The 22,951-nt window shown below is 39.1% G+C and overlaps 1 protein-coding gene across 6 annotated transcripts in view; it reads right to left on the reverse strand.

The window, feature by feature from the left end:
* The window catches only part of TENM2 (teneurin transmembrane protein 2), a 1,311,127-nt gene that overhangs the window by 1,177,894 nt on the left and 110,282 nt on the right, over window positions 1-22,951 (reverse strand). For all 6 annotated transcript variants that reach the window (XM_075274735.1, XM_075274734.1, XM_075274733.1 and 3 more), the window contains exon 2: window positions 2,285-2,560. In XM_075274735.1, the coding sequence (XP_075130836.1) occupies window positions 2,285-2,560 (276 nt within the window). The remainder of the gene's footprint in view (window positions 1-2,284; window positions 2,561-22,951) is intronic.

Raw genomic sequence — 22,951 nt, forward strand, 5'->3', positions numbered from 1 at the left:
AAATACCCCCTTTGCTTTTACTGGCCACCATGTTTTATATATTGAAAACTCTTTGCAAAGCACAGCAGGTAGATAGCACCAGAATAAATCCTGTGAACGTGTTGAAGTAATATGTTACCATGGTCTTGTGGAAACCATCATCTCCATAGTCCTATTATAAAGTGCTGCTTGTATCTTAACACTACTTTTACACTTATCTTACAGTGCCCATTCTTCAGGTGGCCTCTGCTAGAAATGAATTGAAGGCAGAAAAAATTGTCTATAAAGTTTTTTTTAGGAAGTTTTTGAAAAAAAGAAACCACTTCACAAACCTGCTCAAATGCCACCTCAAAAATAGCTGTGTTTGGCCCCAGAAAATTACAACTTGACTGAACTGAGCTCCGTAGACCAGTAAATATTATCATGGCTTATGAAGAAATGTTCTTACAAGCTCAAACGTAGCATAGTTGAAACCAACCAGTGAAACCAATCATGAGTATGACTATTTGTGTTCTAGATAAAATAATCTTTTCTTAGAAATCCATGTTACACCGTTTCTCTGTTGTTCGGTCTGGAAATTAATGAATGAAATGACAACTGAGTATTCACATCTGGATGGGGTGTCCCTACACATAATGACACTGTACAATCAATACTGCCATTGACGATTTGTGACACACCACTGTGACAACTAGAATGGTAACAATTCAATGTATTCAGAAATTTTTGGGAGGAATACAGAGGAACATAACAATGCATCGATTGAGAAAAAATGTTCTAGAATTAACATTTCATGCAAAATGCAAGTGTTGGATAAAAAAATGGGTCTGTCAGGAGAGCTGGGGTTTTCTGAGGACTTACATTACCTTGATTTGACTGCAATACATTTCAACATAGACTGGAGTTTCTTAACTATGATCCCTGGGTCATGTGATTGGAACCAAATCCGATCCCTGGGTCAGTATCCCTCTTACTTCTCTCCAGATCTCAATAGGAAAGGGGGGCAGGTTCAGAAACAAGTCAGAATCCCCTGGTCATGATCTACTCCCCCATGATGTGATTAGGGGAGTTGAGTTGCTGCTATGTCTAGGCTTGAACAAAACTTGGGTTTAGCATCTCCAATTGTTCATGAAGTCCTGCCCAAGATCCAGCCAGAATTCATGTAAGTGCATTAGTATTGCAGCATATTCTTTAAGTGAATCACTGCCTGCAAGGAAACATGTTGCTGAATTTCCCTGATGGAAATTCAGCAGCCTGTTTGTGTTTGAGGCTCCAGTCTTGATGTATGGGAAGAACATTTTGGCACCCTAAGCGGCTCATCTTAGCCAGTTATCAAACAATGCATTTTTCTTTTCATTTGCTAAAACACAAACCATTCATAGTCGTAACTTTTCTTATTCACGGTCAATTAATAATACGCCATCTTCTAGTTATGGTTGGCAATTAAGTCACTAACAAATTTTTGAGCTTAGATTTAGGAGAACTTTCTGCATCTCAACAGATGGTGATCATCAGAGCTCTGAATCACACTAAGACTCATTATGGGGATCAATTTTCCTCCCCATAATTGTTGAGCTTCAAGTGTTTGTTCAGTCTTCACAATAAGTAGAAATGAAAGGGAACAAGACAAACTGTAAGATTATAAATTCTTGCCAAAAGGGTTCTTGTTCCCTTCTGCATCTGTGTCTTGTATGTTTCCTTTTGTTAAGCCTTTTATGTAGTATTCCAAAGTGCCAAACCATAGCATATGGTGACACAAAGTAAGAGCAAATTGCAGAACACACTAAATAGTATACAGTATCTAAATCGCAAATGATATATCACTATATACAACAAAAGGATATTGTAAATAATAAAAAAAGTTACATGGAAAATTTAAATTTAAATTCTAACGGATTGAATGAAATAAATAGAGCAATAGGCTCGTAATTCAATTACAAAAAAAACATTTTTCCACATTTTTAAAGGGCATTGGTAAGAAAATGACAACGCTTTAAAGTACCAGATTGCAATAAATACTCCTTAGTTGTATTTTATTGCAATTAGTTTTGGCTCATCTGTGTTTTCCATTTGCTCAATAAAAAATCTAAACGCTTTTTCACAGGTACATTAACTTTTTACATATAAAACCAACACGTTTAATAAATAATATCTTATACTCGAGTGTTTTATTGGAAAGTTAATCAGGTCTGTAATAGCGTATTGTCTAAGATGCTGTAAGTGAGGGGATAATTAATTCTTCTAAAGAGCATTATTCATTTTTATCTTAATTTGAGCTAAATCTGTATTTGGAAAGCAATCCTACCGTTCTCTTCATCTGATTTATTTTCATTGTCAGAGTCAGTCAGTGTCAGCGCTGAGTTTTCACGACTTGACAGACCAGAGCTTCTCCGGGATTTTATACTTCTCCCCCATAATCGAATTGCATGTTCAGGAGACATCCCTCCCTCGGTATCAGAGTCAATGTCAGACCCGGCGCTCAAAGCATAAGTTTGGTGGAGTATTCCAATATCCGAGCAATAGCCACCTTGATGTGGGGAGGGTTCACATATTCCTAGTTCAGCCAGAGTGAAGTTTGTTCCTAGAAGAAAGTAGGTATGAAGAATTAATAGTCATATTTGCCATCGAAAAACATTAATAATGATATGCCAAAACAGGCCACCATTCTGTACCATGGGGGGATGTTGCTAGGCCTGTTTTGAACATATAGCAATTGATGTACAAGGACAATAAAACCTTTTGTACACAAAGCTCAAGATTTTTGAAGGCTCCTGAACACAAAAATCAGTGAGAGCCCCAGCACCAGTAGAAGTATGATATATTACATGGATAATTTATCCTGGACATAAAAATTTAGTTTATATTGTATGAGGAAGTTAGTTCAGTAGAAGCCGTGGTGTGGACCCAAACAGTCAAGACAGGGACACAAAATGTGCAGCAAACTGGTTTATTTAGAAAAAACAGGAACATAAATAAACCTTCAGGCACAAAATAAATAAAACAAAATACAGCCAAAAAAATACTTAAAATCAGGCATTGATCTCTAGGGAGTTAATGTCTTAAAGGTGGAGCTAGAGCAAGTTTTCCTTTTTACTACTAAGGAGAACTTGTGCAGTTTGTGGCCTATTAATTTACAGTTGACTAGTCTAGGCATTTAATGGCTGCTTAGCATAGTGCTAGCTTTTGTAATAGTATTAAACTGTTGTACGTGAAACATATTCCCCTGGCACAGCAGCCCCCACACTGCCAGCCAAGGATCTACAATTATTTAATGAAGAGGGAGTGTCCCTTTAAGGAGTCTCTGCTACAACAGTGTAAAAGACACTCCCTCTTCTCTTATCACCCTCTCCACCCACCAGAAGGGAGAAAGGCACTGTAAGAACATCTCTGTACCATTTGTTCCTGTCCTGTGCAATGGCACCTGAAGGTGAGCTCCCTTCAGTAAACCTATAATCCTCTGGATCAGTTCAAAAACACAGATGTTTGGAGCCATCCAGGCCAGTGATTGTGCACTTGACAAAGGGCCACTTCGTGTTCGAAACGTGTTGTGACATATTTTATTACCACTAAATAAGAATCACTGAAATTGCTTGGGTTATTATTGTCTGTTATGATAGGTGTCCATTTTTACTGTTTTAATTTTTTTTCTTAACAGACCCTATCATAACAGATATCCGATGGTAGTATGAACTCAGCCTTACATAGCATTTTCCTAGGTATTTTTAGTATTTTTGTGTGTGTTTATAAAATAATCAAAATAATGGACAACTTCTTCCTCAAGGGTGCGCTATAGGATTTTTCTTAAAGAAAAAAAAAGCCAAAATAATAAAACATAAACCTTTTAGTATGATGTCAAAGCCTTATAGTTAAAAAGGGGACTAGTCAAATACATATATATTTTAAAACATATGTCTTTTCTTTAGCGTAAAAAATGAACAACATGTTTGGGATGTTAGCTAAATCACTATCCGGAACATTTTCACCAAGCAATTTTTATACCGTGACCTACAAAGTGCAGAAACAAAAGTCCAAATTGGAAATAACCAATGAAAACTGAAATGAAACAATAAGCTGTACAAGAACCTGTATTGAAGAAACTTAATTCTAGCAGATCAATACTATTATAGTAGAGGAGACGGTAATCAATTCAGGAAAATATAAAATGGTATTTTCTGCATTCAGAATAGTAATAAAATGTTTTTTTTTCTTGCAACTTATTTTTTTTTGTGTGTGTAGAAATTCACATTTCTTTCAGTGCTTGGATTTTGTTAATGATTAAAGGAGAATTCTGGTAATAACAAGCTATGTCCTATCCTCTTGTGATTGGATATCTGGGGTGCCCACTGATAGGCATAATGGGGATCCTGTGTCTCCTGTTGGCGTCAAGACTACAACCAAAAGAGGAGTTGAATGGAATACTGATCATGCATGCATGATGTCACTTCTTTCAATCTGTTTAGAACCAAGATATAGCCATGTACAATGCTTAACTATCTTCATTGGTGCCATAACTCTTTTGACTGTGAGACTGAGGAACACAATACCACATTCTGATCAGTGGTGGGTCCTAGGACTTAAATCACTCCCAAACTAGTAGTCATCACCAATGCAGTGAATAGGGGCTCAGTGGTTATTGCAGTAATAGTGATTTAGGTAATTAAGAGAACCCTGACAGTGATCAATATATTGTATCTTTCAAAACACTTGCACTACAAGTACATAGAATGCAGTTATTAAACATTTGTTGCAATATTTTTGCACTGTGGTGAGATATGAAACTGCCACAAAACAAACAAGTGCATGTTACTTTAATTACTTACTTTACATCTGTAATATAACTTTAGAAATGAACAGAGTGAAATGCCAAATTTGTTTTGTTGACTTGCGACTTATTATTTATGGACACTCTACGATGAAACCTAGTAGTCAACGTGAATGTGTTCCCAGCTACCATTGTTGGGCTGTGGGCTGTTTTAGAATGGATATGTTGATTTATATGGTTAATAGAATAGATGAAAATACTACTAAGATACAGTCAAAAAGGCAAACTGGACATAATTTAACATAAAATTCCAAAAATCAAATTTGCAGGTAAATAACTTTATATCAAGCACGTGATGCTCGTTCAAACTCACCTATGGCAAGTAACAGGTGTGGGTAATCTATAAATCATAGCTGAAACCACATAAAAAGACAGAAGCTGACTAAATCTTTGTGTGCGCCACAATTAGCATGGAAAAAAAAGAACGAGTCTGTCTGAGACCCAAAATTGTTGAAAAATAAAAACAATCTGAAGGTTACAAGACCATCTCCAGAGATCTTGTTGTTCCTTTGTCCACACTGCTCAACATAATCAAGACGTTTACAACCCATGGCACTGTAGTGAATATCCCCGCATGTGGACGGAAGAGAGAAATTGAAGAAAAGTTGCAATGCAGGATACTCTGGATGGTGGATAAGCAGCCCCAAACAAATTCCAAATAATTCAAGCTGCCCCACAGGCCCAGGGGACCTCAGTGTCAACACAAACTATCAGTCGACATTTGAATGAAATGAAACTCTATGGCAAGAGACTCACGAGGACCCCACTGCTGGCACAGAGACCTCTAAAAAGCTAGACAGCAGTATGCAACATATAAGTGAGTAAGCCAAAATACTTCTGGGAAAAGATCTTGTGGACTGGTGAGACCGAGATAAAACTATTAGATAAAGCATATCATTCTACTGTTTACTGGTAGCAGAATGAAGTCTACAAAGAAAAGAACACAGCACCAACAGTCAAATATGGTGGAGGTTCGAGGATGTTTTTATTGTTGTTTTGCTGCCTCTGGCAGTGTGTGCAGGGCATTATGAAATCTGAAGATTACCAAAGGATTTTGGGTCACAATGTAGGGCCCAGTGTTCTAGGTCATAGATCTTCCAGCAGGACACTGACCCCAAACATACTTTAAAAAGCACCCAGAAATGGATGTAAACAAAGCGGCCAGCGTTGAGTCCAGATCTAAATCCCATTGATGAGGTGTAAGAAGCTTCTTGATGGTTATAGGAAGCAACTGGTGTGTTATTTTTTTTCCCCAAAGGGTGTGCAAGCAAATATTAAGTTGAGGGTGCCAGTAATTTTGTCCGACCCATTTGCGTGACAATTCAAAAAATTTTGACATTTGTTCACTGTTTTTATGTGTTGTTCTAATACATACAAAGGAAATAAATGTGTATACACAACATTTGTGATTGCAATAATATTCTAGGAAAAATACTTCATTTTCTGGAAAAATGTTATGGATTCCAACATTTAAGACCATAACCGTACAGAATATATTGCATTTAAATATGCTATAATGTCTAATCTTTAGTTGTTAAAACAAATGTAACTCTCCAAAACCTCTTCTGCAGTGAACAATAGCTGACAATTTAGATGTGTGTATTGTATCTTATAGTATACACTGAATAAGAGTTAGGTACTCTCATTCTGAAGGACATTGACAACTATCTTAGCCATTCTATACGTTTCGCTTAACACAATAACTTATCAAGGCAGCTGCATTATCAAGAATTATGTACAGTTCTTAGAATATCTGTTAAGAAGATAAAAATGTCAATACCAGTAGAGAAGACAGGTAGGAGAATGGAAATGCGTGTTTAAGCAGTTTATGAGGGTAAATAAGACTCAGGAGAGATGTTTTTAAAGATATCTATGTAAAACAAGGATGTGAGGAGATAATAACACTAAAATGGGACATATGGCAGGATTGTTTCAATAGTTCTTGACAACATAAAATGTAGTTTCAAAAGGAACATTGTGATATAAAAAATGTATATGGATTTTAAAGACAAAAGGTTATACTATATAAATAGGCATGGATGTTTAACAAACATTGCAAAAATGAAGAGTAGAGGCCACAATAAGAAGCTTTGTAATATACAGATGTAGCAGAGTTAACCCAAACTGCTTCAATTGGTTAAATTACTTCAAGATGATATATTAAGATAAAATAAGATAATATATTTTTTTTAAACTGTAATTTTTATTGAAAGGATTTTTGTAAAATACAATACAACACAAGAGTTGAAAACATAAAAAACATGAACGTGGAGCAATGCATATTAACGTCAAATAGACTGGAAATGTGTACACATCACAAAAACCCTCAACAGTATGGTTAAGTGTGGCTGTCAAGTTCTCCATGCTACGGACTTCCTTAACTCGGGCTACAAGATCAGAGCCAGAGGGAGGAGAGGCACTCTTCCATCGGAGAGCGATGAGAGTTTTCGCTGTGGTACAGAGATAAAGAAACAATTTAGAGGTGTTCTTTACCCAGATGAGCAGGGGGGAGATTGAGGAGATAGATGAGGGGGTCTAAAGGGGCACCTTGAATAAATAGAGCGTCTGTAAGGGACTTGACCTCCAGCCAGAATGGACGGATCCCTGGACAGTCCCAAAAAATATGATACAGGGTACCCACTCCTGCCCGGCAACGCCAACACTGGAAAGAAATGTTAGGATTAAGGGAGTGAAGCAAGGCTGGGGTATGGTACCAGTGCATAAGTAGCTTGTACTGAGTCTCCCGGAACGTAACACAGGTGGAGGATTTAGCTGCACGGGACCAGATAATTTGCCATTGGTTCGGGGAGATCTGCCTGTTCAAGGCCCCAGACCACCTCTCCATATATTTATGCGATATGGGGCCCTGCCGTCCAGAGGAGGAGAGGATACCATAAATACCAGAGATAAGGCCTGCAGTAGAGGTGCCCGCACGACATAGTTTTTCAAAGACAGTCGGTGGGGACACCTTGAGAGAGCTGAACTGGGTAAAAACAAAATGGACAATCTGCTGGTAATGCAACCATTCAGTGGCGGGTAGATGTAGTTCTGACACAAAATACTCAAAGGGCCTAAGCACCAACGTCAGCGGGTCTATTAAGTCTGTGACACGGAAAAGGCCAAGCCTACTCCATGGTCGCACCCAAAGCTGACATAAGTCCCTCCGGTAAGAGGGAGTTGTACAAAAAGGAAATCATAGATGAACACTGGGAAGCCAGGGGGAAAGATTTTAGAGCAGGTAATCCAAATGGCATAAGATAATATTTTAATAGTCCCACCATGGGGAAATTCAGCAGAATAGATAATACAATAATATATTACAAAAAAGAACACATACAAGCTCAGAGTAGCAGATAGAAAAGATAATAGGAGTCATAGAAACTAAAAAGAAAAGACTTCAGGATCATTCAGTTCTCTGTGCGGAGCGATCTTCTCTTATGCCTTGTTTATATCAGTGTTGGTATTCTATCTGGGGGAATCCGCATGAGGACCCCCCCCCCCCCGAATGGAGTACTGAACGCAACTGGAAGTGGTGTGCAGTGAAAGCACACAGACCTCATAGACTATAATGGGGTCCGTGGGCTGGTCGCGTGCTGCCCGCACTAATCATGCCGACAGGGAAGTAGTTCACAATCTACTTTCCTGTCTGCATGATCCCTGTGGAGATCTGATGGCAGGCACACAGACCCCATTATAGTCTATGGGGTCCATGTGCTTTCTCTGGCACACCGCTTGCAGTTGCATTCTGTATTCCATTCGGGGGGGTCCTCATGCAGACTGCCCCGGATGGAATACAAACGCAGATGTGAACGAAGACTTAGTCTGATGTTGATTATACAGCCTGACCATGGTTGAGAAGAAGGATCTCCGATAACGCTCCTTCTCCCACTTGAGGTGAAGCAGTCGGTCACTGACAGTATTACATACTACAACAAAAACCAATGAAAAGTCAATGAGAAATGTTTTTCCAAAGATATTTCATTGTTTTTCCATAATGAAATTCACTATCCATCTTGAGACAAATTACAGGTCACATAACTCCGATGATACATGTTTATAGAAGTCTATGTATATGGGAGAGGGAGGTGTGTGCAGGAAATAAGGTAAGAAAGCTGCTGAATAGAAGCTTTCAATCCTAACCAAACCACTTTACTTAAATCACTACATGGTGGTATTCCTCAAAATAGTGCTGTGAAAAGTGTTTGGATCTGTTCCAAACCAGAAGTGCAAATAAATGGTTTTTAAATGTTTGGTATAAAAATTGGGTAGTTTTTTGCTTCAGCAACCTGCTGAAATTCGGTAGATATTCTATAACTTTTGACCTTTGTATCGCGAATATCGAAAACTGAGGGTGAAATTAGCAACTATAATTAACATTAGAGATGAGCGAACAGTGTTCTATCGAACTCATGTTCGATCGGATATTAGGCTGTTCGGCATGTTCGAATCGAATCGAACACCGCGTGGTAAAGTGCGCCATTACTCGATTCCCCTCCCACCTTCCCTGGCGCCTTTTTTGCTCCAATAACAGCGCAGGGTAGGTGGGACAGGAACTACGACACCGGTGACGTTGAAAAAAGTAGGCAAAACCCATTGGCTGCCGAAAACATGTGACCTCTAATTTAAAAGAACAGCGCCGCCCAGGTTCGCGTCATTCTGAGCTTGCAATTCACCGAGGACGGAGGTTTCCGTCCAGCTAGCTAGGGCTTAGATTCTGGGTAGGCAGGGACAGGCTAGGATAGGAAGGAGAAGACAACCACAACAGCTCTTATAAGAGCTAAATTCCAGGGAGAAGCTTGTCAGTGTAACGTGGCACTGACGGGCTCAATCGCCGCAACCCAGCTTTCCCAGGATCCTGAATGGAATACACTGTCAGTGTATTCCCGTATACCCGATATATACCCCCGATACCCGTTCCAACGGTGTGCCCCCCCACCTTCACCCCAGAAATACCCTGCAAGTCCCCTAGCAATAGAATTGGGGCTATATACACCCACTATTTTTGCTACTGCCATATAGTGCCATTGTCTCACTGGGAATTCAAAGAATATATTGGGCTTACATATAACTTCAATTCCAGGGAGAAGCTTGTCAGTGTAACGTGGCACTGACGGGCTCAATCGCCGCAACCCAGCTTTCCCAGGATCCTGAATGGAACACACTGACAGTGTATTCCCGTATACCCCATATATACACCCCAAATCACCGTTCCAACGGTGTGCCCCCCCACCTTCACCTCAGAAATACCCTGCAAGTCCCCTAGCAATAGAATTGGGGCTATATACACCCACAATTTTTGCTACTGGTATATAGTGCCATTGTCTGACTGGGAATTCAAAGAATATATTGGGGTTACGTGCACCCACAATTTTTGCTACTGCTATACAGTGCCATTGTCTCACTGGGAATTCAAAGAATATATTGGGGTTATGTGCACCCACAGTTTTTACTACTGGTATACAGTGCCATTGTCTGACTGGGAATTCAAAGAATATATGGGGGTTACGTGCACCCACAATTTTTGCTACTGCTATACAGTGCCATTGTCTCACTGGGAATTCAAAGAATATATTGGGGTTACGTGCACCCACAATTTTTACTACTGGTATACAGTGCCATTGTCTGACTGGGAATTCAAAGAATATATTGGGGTTACGTGCACCCACAATTTTTACTACTGGTATACAGTGCCATTGTCTCACTGGTAATTCAAAGAATATATTGGGGTTATGTGCACCCACAATTTTTGCTACTGGTATATAGTGCCAGTTTCTGACTGGTAATTCAAAGAATATATTGGGGTTATGTGCACCCACAATTTTTGCTACTGGTATATAATGCCATTGTCTGACTGGGAATTCAAAGAATATATGGGGGTTACGTGCACCCACAATTTTTGCTACTGCTATACAGTGCCATTGTCTCACTGGGAATTCAAAGAATATATTGGGGTTATGTGCACCCACAATTTTTACTACTGGTATACAGTGCCATTGTCTCACTGGGAATTCAAAGAATATATTGGGGTTATGTGCACCCACAATTTTTGCTACTGGTATATAGTGCCATTGTCTGACTGGGAATTCAAAGAATATATTGGGGTTATGTGCACCCACAATTTTTACTACTGGTATACAGTGCCATTGTCTCACTGGTAATTCAAAGAATATATTGGGGTTATGTGCACCCACAATTTTTACTACTGATATACAGTGCCATTGTCTGACTGGGAATTCAAAGAATATATTGGGGTTATGTGCACCCACAATTTTTGCTACTGGTATATAGTGCCATTGTCTGACTGGGAATTCAAAGGATATATTGGGGTTACGTGCACCCACAATTTTTGCTACTGCTATACAGTGCCATTGTCTCACTGGGAATTCAAAGAATATATTGGGGTTATGTGCACCCACAATTTTTGCTACTGGTATATAGTGCCATTGTCTGACTGGGAATTCAAAGAATATATTGGGGTTATGTGCACCCACAATTTTTACTACTGGTATACAGTGCCATTGTCTCACTGGTAATTCAAAGAATATATTGGGGTTATGTGCACCCACAATTTTTGCTACTGGTATACAGTGCCATTGTCTGACTGGGAATTCAAAGAATATATTGGGGTTATGTGCACCCACAATTTTTACTACTGGTATACAGTGCCATTGTCTCACTGGGAATTCAAAGAATATATTGGGATTATGTGCACCCACAATTTTTGCTACTGGTATATAGTGCCATTGTCTGACTGGGAATTCAAAGAATATATTGGGGTTACGTGCACCCACAATTTTTACTACTGGTATACAGTGCCATTGTCTCACTGGGAATTCAAAGAATATATGGGGGTTACGTGCACCCACAATTTTTGCTACTGCTATACAGTGCCATTGTCTCACTGGGAATTCAAAGAATATATTGGGGTTATGTGCACCCACAATTTTTACTACTGGTATACAGTGCCATTGTCTCACTGGGAATTCAAAGAATATATTGGGGTTATGTGCACCCACAATTTTTACTACTGGTATACAGTGCCATTGTCTCACTGGTAATTCAAAGAATATATTGGGGTTATGTGCACCCACAATTTTTACTACTGGTATACAGTGCCATTGTCTCACTGGGAATTCAAAGAATATATGGGGGTTATGTGCACCCACAATTTTTACTACTGGTATACAGTGCCATTGTCTCACTGGGAATTCAAAGAATATATGGGGGTTATGTGCACCCACAATTTTTAATACTGCTATACAGTGCCATTGTCTGACTGGGAATTCAAAGAATATATTGGGGTTATGTGCACCCACAATTTTTACTACTGGTATACAGTGCCATTGTCTCACTGGTAATTCAAAGAATATATTGGGGTTATGTGCACCCACAATTTTTGCTACTGGTATATAGTGCCATTGTCTGACTGGGAATTCAAAGAATATATGGGGGTTACGTGCACCCACAATTTTTGCTACTGCTATACAGTGCCATTGTCTCACTGGGAATTCAAAGAATATATTGGGGTTATGTGCACCCACAATTTTTACTACTGGTATATAGTGCCATTGTCTCACTGGGAATTCAAAGAATATATTGGGGTTATGTGCACCCACAATTTTTACTACTGGTATACAGTGCCATTGTCTCACTGGTAATTCAAAGAATATATTGGGGTTATGTGCACCCACAATTTTTACTACTGGTATACAGTGCCATTGTCTGACTGGGAATTCAAAGAATATATTGGGGTTATGTGCACCCACAATTTTTACTACTGGTATACAGTGCCATTGTCTCACTGGTAACTCAAAGAATATATTGGGGTTATGTGCACCCACAATTTTTGCTACTGGTATATAGTGCCATTGTCTGACTGGGAATTCAAAGAATATATGGGGGTTACGTGCACCCACAATTTTTGCTACTGCTATACAGTGCCATTGTCTCACTGGGAATTCAAAGAATATATTGGGGTTATGTGCACCCACAATTTTTACTACTGGTATACAGTGCCATTGTCTCACTGGGAATTCAAAGAATATATTGGGGTTATGTGCACCCACAATTTTTACTACTGGTATACAGTGCCATTGTCTCACTGGTAATTCAAAGAATATATTGGGGTTATGTGCACCCACAATTTTTACTACTGGTATACAGTGCCATTGTCTGACTGGGAATTCAAAGAATATAATGGGGTTATGTGCACCCACAATTTTTACTACTGGTATACAGTGCCATTGTCTCACTGGTAATTCAAAGAATATATTGGGGTTATGTGCACCCACAATTTTTGCTACTGGTATATAGTGCCAGTTTCTGACTGGTAATTCAAAGAATATATTGGGGTTATGTGCACCCACAATTTTTGCTACTGGTATATAGTGCCATTGTCTGACTGGGAATTCAAAGAATATATGGGGGTTACGTGCACCCACAATTTTTGCTACTGCTATACAGTGCCATTGTCTCACTGGGAATTCAAAGAATATATTGGGGTTATGTGCACCCACAATTTTTACTACTGGTATACAGTGCCATTGTCTCACTGGGAATTCAAAGAATATATTGGGGTTATGTGCACCCACAATTTTTGCTACTGGTATATAGTGCCATTGTCTGACTGGGAATTCAAAGAATATATTGGGGTTATGTGCACCCACAATTTTTACTACTGGTATACAGTGCCATTGTCTCACTGGTAATTCAAAGAATATATTGGGGTTATGTGCACCCACAATTTTTACTACTGGTATACAGTGCCATTGTCTGACTGGGAATTCAAAGAATATATTGGGGTTATGTGCACCCACAATTTTTGCTACTGGTATATAGTGCCATTATCTGACTGGGAATTCAAAGGATATATTGGGGTTACGTGCACCCACAATTTTTACTACTGGTATACAGTGCCATTGTCTCACTGGGAATTCAAAGAATATATGGGGGTTACGTGCACCCACAATTTTTGCTACTGCTATACAGTGCCATTGTCTCACTGGGAATTCAAAGAATATATTGGGGTTATGTGCACCCACAATTTTTACTACTGGTATACAGTGCCATTGTCTCACTGGGAATTCAAAGAATATATTGGGGTTATGTGCACCCACAATTTTTGCTACTGGTATATAGTGCCATTGTCTGACTGGGAATTCAAAGAATATATTGGGGTTATGTGCACCCACAATTTTTACTACTGGTATACAGTGCCATTGTCTCACTGGAAATTCAAAGAATATATTGGGGTTATGTGCACCCACAATTTTTACTACTGGTATACAGTGCCATTGTCTCACTGGGAATTCAAAGAATATATTGGGGTTATGTGCACCCACAATTTTTACTACTGGTATACAGTGCCATTGTCTCACTGGGAATTCAAAGAATATATGGGGGTTACGTGCACCCACAGTTTTTGCTACTGCTATACAGTGCCATTGTCTCACTGGGAATTCAAAGAATATATTGGGGTTATGTGCACCCACAATTTTTGCTACTGGTATATAGTGCCATTGTCTGACTGGGAATTCAAAGAATATATTGGGGTTATGTGCACCCACAATTTTTACTACTGGTATACAGTGCCATTGTCTCACTGGTAATTCAAAGAATATATTGGGGTTATGTGCACCCACAATTTTTGCTACTGGTATACAGTGCCATTGTCTGACTGGGAATTCAAAGAATATATTGGGGTTATGTGCACCCACAATTTTTACTACTGGTATACAGTGCCATTGTCTGACTGGTAATTCAAAGAATATATTGGGGTTATGTGCACCCACAATTTTTGCTACTGGTATATAGTGCCATTGTCTGACTGGGAATTCAAAGAATATATGGGGGTTACGTGCACCCACAATTTTTGCTACTGCTATACAGTGCCATTGTCTCACTGGGAATTCAAAGAATATATTGGGGTTATGTGCACCCACAATTTTTACTACTGGTATACAGTGCCATTGTCTCACTGGGAATTCAAAGAATATATTGGGGTTATGTGCACCCACAATTTTTGCTACTGGTATATAGTGCCATTGTCTGACTGGGAATTCAAAGAATATATTGGGGTTATGTGCACCCACAATTTTTACTACTGGTATACAGTGCCATTGTCTCACTGGTAATTCAAAGAATATATTGGGGTTATGTGCACCCACAATTTTTACTACTGATATACAGTGCCATTGTCTGACTGGGAATTCAAAGAATATATTGGGGTTATGTGCACCCACAATTTTTGCTACTGGTATATAGTGCCATTGTCTGACTGGGAATTCAAAGGATATATTGGGGTTACGTGCACCCACAATTTTTGCTACTGCTATACAGTGCCATTGTCTCACTGGGAATTCAAAGAATATATTGGGGTTATGTGCACCCACAATTTTTGCTACTGGTATATAGTGCCATTGTCTGACTGGGAATTCAAAGAATATATTGGGGTTATGTGCACCCACAATTTTTACTACTGGTATACAGTGCCATTGTCTCACTGGTAATTCAAAGAATATATTGGGGTTATGTGCACCCACAATTTTTGCTACTGGTATACAGTGCCATTGTCTGACTGGGAATTCAAAGAATATATTGGGGTTATGTGCACCCACAATTTTTACTACTGGTATACAGTGCCATTGTCTCACTGGGAATTCAAAGAATATATTGGGGTTATGTGCACCCACAATTTTTGCTACTGGTATATAGTGCCATTGTCTGACTGGGAATTCAAAGAATATATTGGGGTTACGTGCACCCACAATTTTTACTACTGGTATACAGTGCCATTGTCTCACTGGGAATTCAAAGAATATATGGGGGTTACGTGCACCCACAATTTTTGCTACTGCTATACAGTGCCATTGTCTCACTGGGAATTCAAAGAATATATTGGGGTTATGTGCACCCACAATTTTTACTACTGGTATACAGTGCCATTGTCTCACTGGGAATTCAAAGAATATATTGGGGTTATGTGCACCCACAATTTTTACTACTGGTATACAGTGCCATTGTCTCACTGGTAATTCAAAGAATATATTGGGGTTATGTGCACCCACAATTTTTACTACTGGTATACAGTGCCATTGTCTCACTGGGAATTCAAAGAATATATGGGGGTTATGTGCACCCACAATTTTTACTACTGGTATACAGTGCCATTGTCTCACTGGGAATTCAAAGAATATATGGGGGTTATGTGCACCCACAATTTTTAATACTGCTATACAGTGCCATTGTCTGACTGGGAATTCAAAGAATATATTGGGGTTATGTGCACCCACAATTTTTACTACTGGTATACAGTGCCATTGTCTCACTGGTAATTCAAAGAATATATTGGGGTTATGTGCACCCACAATTTTTGCTACTGGTATATAGTGCCATTGTCTGACTGGGAATTCAAAGAATATATGGGGGTTACGTGCACCCACAATTTTTGCTACTGCTATACAGTGCCATTGTCTCACTGGGAATTCAAAGAATATATTGGGGTTATGTGCACCCACAATTTTTACTACTGGTATATAGTGCCATTGTCTCACTGGGAATTCAAAGAATATATTGGGGTTATGTGCACCCACAATTTTTACTACTGGTATACAGTGCCATTGTCTCACTGGTAATTCAAAGAATATATTGGGGTTATGTGCACCCACAATTTTTACTACTGGTATACAGTGCCATTGTCTGACTGGGAATTCAAAGAATATATTGGGGTTATGTGCACCCACAATTTTTACTACTGGTATACAGTGCCATTGTCTCACTGGTAACTCAAAGAATATATTGGGGTTATGTGCACCCACAATTTTTGCTACTGGTATATAGTGCCATTGTCTGACTGGGAATTCAAAGAATATATGGGGGTTACGTGCACCCACAATTTTTGCTACTGCTATACAGTGCCATTGTCTCACTGGGAATTCAAAGAATATATTGGGGTTATGTGCACCCACAATTTTTACTACTGGTATACAGTGCCATTGTCTCACTGGGAATTCAAAGAATATATTGGGGTTATGTGCACCCACAATTTTTACTACTGGTATACAGTGCCATTGTCTCACTGGTAATTCAAAGAATATATTGGGGTTATGTGCACCCACAATTTTTACTACTGGTATACAGTGCCATTGTCTGACTGGGAATTCAAAGAATATAATGGGGTTATGTGCACCCACAATTTTTACTACTGGTATACAGTGCCATTGTCTCACTGGTAATTCAAAGAATATATTGGGGTTATGTGCACCCACAATTTTTACTACTGGTATACAGTGCCATTGTCTGACTGGGAATTCAAAGAATATATTGGGGTTATGTGCACCCACAATTTTTACTACTGGTATACAGTGCCATTGTCTCACTGGTAATTCAAAGAATATATTGGGGTTATGTGCACCCACAATTTTTGCTACTGGTATATAGTGCCAGTTTCTGACTGGTAATTCAAAGAATATATTGGGGTTATGTGCACCCACAATTTTTGCTACTGGTATATAGTGCCATTGTCTGACTGGGAATTCAAAGAATATATGGGGGTTACGTGCACCCACAAATTTTGCTACTGCTATACAGTGCCATTGTCTCACTGGGAATTCAAAGAATATATTGGGGTTATGTGTACCCACAATTTTTACTACTGGTATACAGTGCCATTGTCTCACTGGGAATTCAAAGAATATATTGGGGTTATGTGCACCCACAATTTTTGCTACTGGTATATAGTGCCATTGTCTGACTGGGAATTCAAAGAATATATTGGGGTTATGTGCACCCACAATTTTTACTACTGGTATACAGTGCCATTGTCTCACTGGTAATTCAAAGAATATATTGGGGTTATGTGCACCCACAATTTTTACTACTGGTATACAGTGCCATTGTCTGACTGGGAATTCAAAGAATATATTGGGGTTATGTGCACCCACAATTTTTGCTACTGGTATATAGTGCCATTGTCTGACTGGGAATTCAAAGGATATATTGGGGTTACGTGCACCCACAATTTTTACTACTGGTATACAGTGCCATTGTCTCACTGGGAATTCAAAGAATATATGGGGGTTACGTGCACCCACAATTTTTGCTACTGCTATACAGTGCCATTGTCTCACTGGGAATTCAAAGAATATATTGGGGTTATGTGCACCCACAATTTTTACTACTGGTATACAGTGCCATTGTCTCACTGGGAATTCAAAGAATATATTGGGGTTATGTGCACCCACAATTTTTGCTACTGGTATATAGTGCCATTGTCTGACTGGGAATTCAAAGAATATATTGGGGTTATGTGCACCCACAATTTTTACTACTGGTATACAGTGCCATTGTCTCACTGGGAATTCAAAGAATATATTGGGGTTATGTGCACCCACAATTTTTACTACTGGTATACAGTGCCATTGTCTCACTGGGAATTCAAAGAATATATGGGGGTTACGTGCACCCACAGTTTTTGCTACTGCTATACAGTGCCATTGTCTCACTGGGAATTCAAAGAATATATTGGGGTTATGTGCACCCACAATTTTTGCTACTGGTATATAGTGCCATTGTCTGACTGGGAATTCAAAGAATATATTGGGGTTATGTGCACCCACAATTTTTACTACTGGTATACAGTGCCATTGTCTCACTGGTAATTCAAAGAATATATTGGGGTTATGTGCACCCACAATTTTTGCTACTGGTATACAGTGCCATTGTCTGACTGGGAATTCAAAGAATATATTGGGGTTATGTGCACCCACAATTTTTACTACTGGTATACAGTGCCATTGTCTGACTGGGAATTCAAAGAATATATTGGGGTTATGTGCACCCACAATTTTTGCTACTGGTATATAGTGCCATTGTCTGACTGGGAATTCAAAGGATATATTGGGGTTACGTGCACCCACAATTTTTGCTACTGCTATACAGTGCCATTGTCTGACTGGGAATTCAAAGAATATATTGGGGTTATGTGCACCCACAATTTTTGCTACTGGTATATAGTGCCATTGTCTCACTGGGAATTCAAAGAATATATTGGGGTTATGTGCACCCACAATTTTTACTACTGGTATACAGTGCCATTGTCTCACTGGGAATTCAAAGAATATATTGGGGTTATGTGCACCCACAATTTTTACTACTGGTATACAGTGCCATTGTCTCACTGGTAATTCAAAGAATATATTGGGGTTATGTGCACCCACAATTTTTACTACTGGTATACAGTGCCATTGTCTCACTGGGAATTCAAAGAATATATGGGGGTTATGTGCACCCACAATTTTTACTACTGGTATACAGTGCCATTGTCTCACTGGGAATTCAAAGAATATATGGGGGTTATGTGCACCCACAATTTTTAATACTGCTATACAGTGCCATTGTCTGACTGGGAATTCAAAGAATATATTGGGGTTATGTGCACCCACAATTTTTACTACTGGTATACAGTGCCATTGTCTCACTGGTAATTCAAAGAATATATTGGGGTTATGTGCACCCACAATTTTTGCTACTGGTATATAGTGCCATTGTCTGACTGGGAATTCAAAGAATATATGGGGGTTACGTGCACCCACAATTTTTGCTACTGCTATACAGTGCCATTGTCTCACTGGGAATTCAAAGAATATATTGGGGTTATGTGCACCCACAATTTTTACTACTGGTATATAGTGCCATTGTCTCACTGGGAATTCAAAGAATATATTGGGGTTATGTGCACCCACAATTTTTACTACTGGTATACAGTGCCATTGTCTCACTGGTAATTCAAAGAATATATTGGGGTTATGTGCACCCACAATTTTTACTACTGGTATACAGTGCCATTGTCTGACTGGGAATTCAAAGAATATATTGGGGTTATGTGCACCCACAATTTTTACTACTGGTATACAGTGCCATTGTCTCACTGGTAACTCAAAGAATATATTGGGGTTATGTGCACCCACAATTTTTGCTACTGGTATATAGTGCCATTGTCTGACTGGGAATTCAAAGAATATATGGGGGTTACGTGCACCCACAATTTTTGCTACTGCTATACAGTGCCATTGTCTCACTGGGAATTCAAAGAATATATTGGGGTTATGTGCACCCACAATTTTTACTACTGGTATACAGTGCCATTGTCTCACTGGGAATTCAAAGAATATATTGGGGTTATGTGCACCCACAATTTTTACTACTGGTATACAGTGCCATTGTCTCACTGGTAATTCAAAGAATATATTGGAGTTATGTGCACCCACAATTTTTACTACTGGTATACAGTGCCATTGTCTGACTGGGAATTCAAAGAATATAATGGGGTTATGTGCACCCACAATTTTTACTACTGGTATACAGTGCCATTGTCTCACTGGTAATTCAAAGAATATATTGGGGTTATGTGCACCCACAATTTTTACTACTGGTATACAGTGCCATTGTCTCACTGGTAATTCAAAGAATATATTGGGGTTATGTGCACCCACAATTTTTGCTACTGGTATATAGTGCCATTGTCTGACTGGGAATTCAAAGAATATATGGGGGTTACGTGCACCCACAATTTTTGCTACTGCTATACAGTGCCATTGTCTCACTGGGAATTCAAAGAATATATTGGGGTTATGTGCACCCACAATTTTTACTACTGGTATACAGTGCCATTGTCTCACTGGGAATTCAAAGAATATATTGGGGTTATGTGCACCCACAATTTTTGCTACTGGTATATAGTGCCATTGTCTGACTGGGAATTCAAAGAATATATTGGGGTTATGTGCACCCACAATTTTTACTACTGGTATACAGTGCCATTGTCTCACTGGTAATTCAAAGAATATATTGGGGTTATGTGCACCCACAATTTTTACTACTGGTATACAGTGCCATTGTCTGACTGGGAATTCAAAGAATATATTGGGGTTATGTGCACCCACAATTTTTGCTACTGGTATATAGTGCCATTGTCTGACTGGGAATTCAAAGGATATATTGGGGTTACGTGCACCCACAATTTTTACTACTGGTATACAGTGCCATTGTCTCACTGGGAATTCAAAGAATATATGGGGGTTACGTGCACCCACAATTTTTGCTACTGCTATACAGTGCCATTGTCTCACTGGGAATTCAAAGAATATATTGGGGTTATGTGCACCCACAATTTTTACTACTGGTATACAGTGCCATTGTCTCACTGGGAATTCAAAGAATATATTGGGGTTATGTGCACCCACAATTTTTGCTACTGGTATATAGTGCCATTGTCTGACTGGGAATTCAAAGAATATATTGGGGTTATGTGCACCCACAATTTTTACTACTGGTATACAGTGCCATTGTCTCACTGGTAATTCAAAGAATATATTGGGGTTATGTGCACCCACAATTTTTACTACTGGTATACAGTGCCATTGTCTGACTGGGAATTCAAAGAATATATTGGGGTTATGTGCACCCACAATTTTTACTACTGGTATACAGTGCCATTGTCTCACTGGGAATTCAAAGAATATATGGGGGTTACGTGCACCCACAATTTTTGCTACTGCTATACAGTGCCATTGTCTCACTGGGAATTCAAAGAATATATTGGGGTTATGTGCACCCACAATTTTTGCTACTGGTATATAGTGCCATTGTCTGACTGGGAATTCAAAGAATATATTGGGGTTATGTGCACCCACAATTTTTACTACTGGTATACAGTGCCATTGTCTCACTGGTAATTCAAAGAATATATTGGGGTTATGTGCACCCACAATTTTTGCTACTGGTATACAGTGCCTTTGTCTGACTGGGAATTCAAAGAATATATTGGGGTTATGTGCACCCACAATTTTTACTACTGGTATACAGTGCCATTGTCTCACTGGGAATTCAAAGAATATATTGGGGTTATGTGCACCCACAATTTTTGCTACTGGTATATAGTGCCATTGTCTGACTGGGAATTGAAAGAATATATTGGGGTTACGTGCACCCACAATTTTTACTACTGGTATACAGTGCCATTGTCTCACTGGGAATTCAAAGAATATATGGGGGTTACGTGCACCCACAATTTTTGCTACTGCTATACAGTGCCATTGTCTCACTGGGAATTCAAAGAATATATTGGGGTTATGTGCACCCACAATTTTTACTACTGGTATACAGTGCCATTGTCTCACTGGGAATTCAAAGAATATATTGGGGTTATGTGCACCCACAATTTTTACTACTGGTATACAGTGCCATTGTCTCACTGGTAATTCAAAGAATATATTGGGGTTATGTGCACCCACAATTTTTACTACTGGTATACAGTGCCATTGTCTGACTGGGAATTCAAAGAATATATTGGGGTTATGTGCACCCACAATTTTTACTACTGGTATACAGTGCCATTGTCTCACTGGTAATTCAAAGAATATATTGGGGTTATGTGCACCCACAATTTTTGCTACTGGTATATAGTGCCATTGTCTGACTGGGAATTCAAAGAATATATGGGGGTTACGTGCACCCACAATTTTTGCTACTGGTATATAGTGCCATTGTCTGACTGGGAATTCAAAGAATATATTGGGGTTATGTGCACCCACAATTTTTACTACTGGTATACAGTGCCATTGTCTGACTGGGAATTCAAAGAATATATTGGGGTTATGTGCACCCACAATTTTTGCTACTGGTATATAGTGCCATTGTCTGACTGGGAATTTAAAGAATATATGGGGGTTACGTGCACCCACAATTTTTGCTACTGCTATACAGTGCCATTGTCTCACTGGGAATTCAAAGAATATATTGGGGTTACGTGCACCCACAATTTTTGCTACTGGTAGATAGTGCCATTGTCTCACTGGGAATTCCACAAATAATTTGGGGATTCATTCACCCTACATCTCAGGCTCTTGCCATATTCACCCAGGTTGTCAGTGCTGCACCAGCTCGTTCACAGACAGCTCGGCCCGAAAAACACGTTACCTATATAGAGGATTTGGACAATGAAGACAACATGTTCTAAATCTAATGTCTGCACCTTCTCCAGAATTAAAATAAAGGCAGCGTTTAACTTTCAAATAGCACTGCACAAAGGAAGAGCTTATCAGCTTGTCTCATGTCTCAAGTGTCATTTGTGTATCTTAATGTAAATATAGT

This window comes from Leptodactylus fuscus, chromosome 5, assembly GCF_031893055.1.
Source record: "Leptodactylus fuscus isolate aLepFus1 chromosome 5, aLepFus1.hap2, whole genome shotgun sequence".
Taxonomy (NCBI): Eukaryota; Metazoa; Chordata; class Amphibia; order Anura; family Leptodactylidae; genus Leptodactylus; species Leptodactylus fuscus.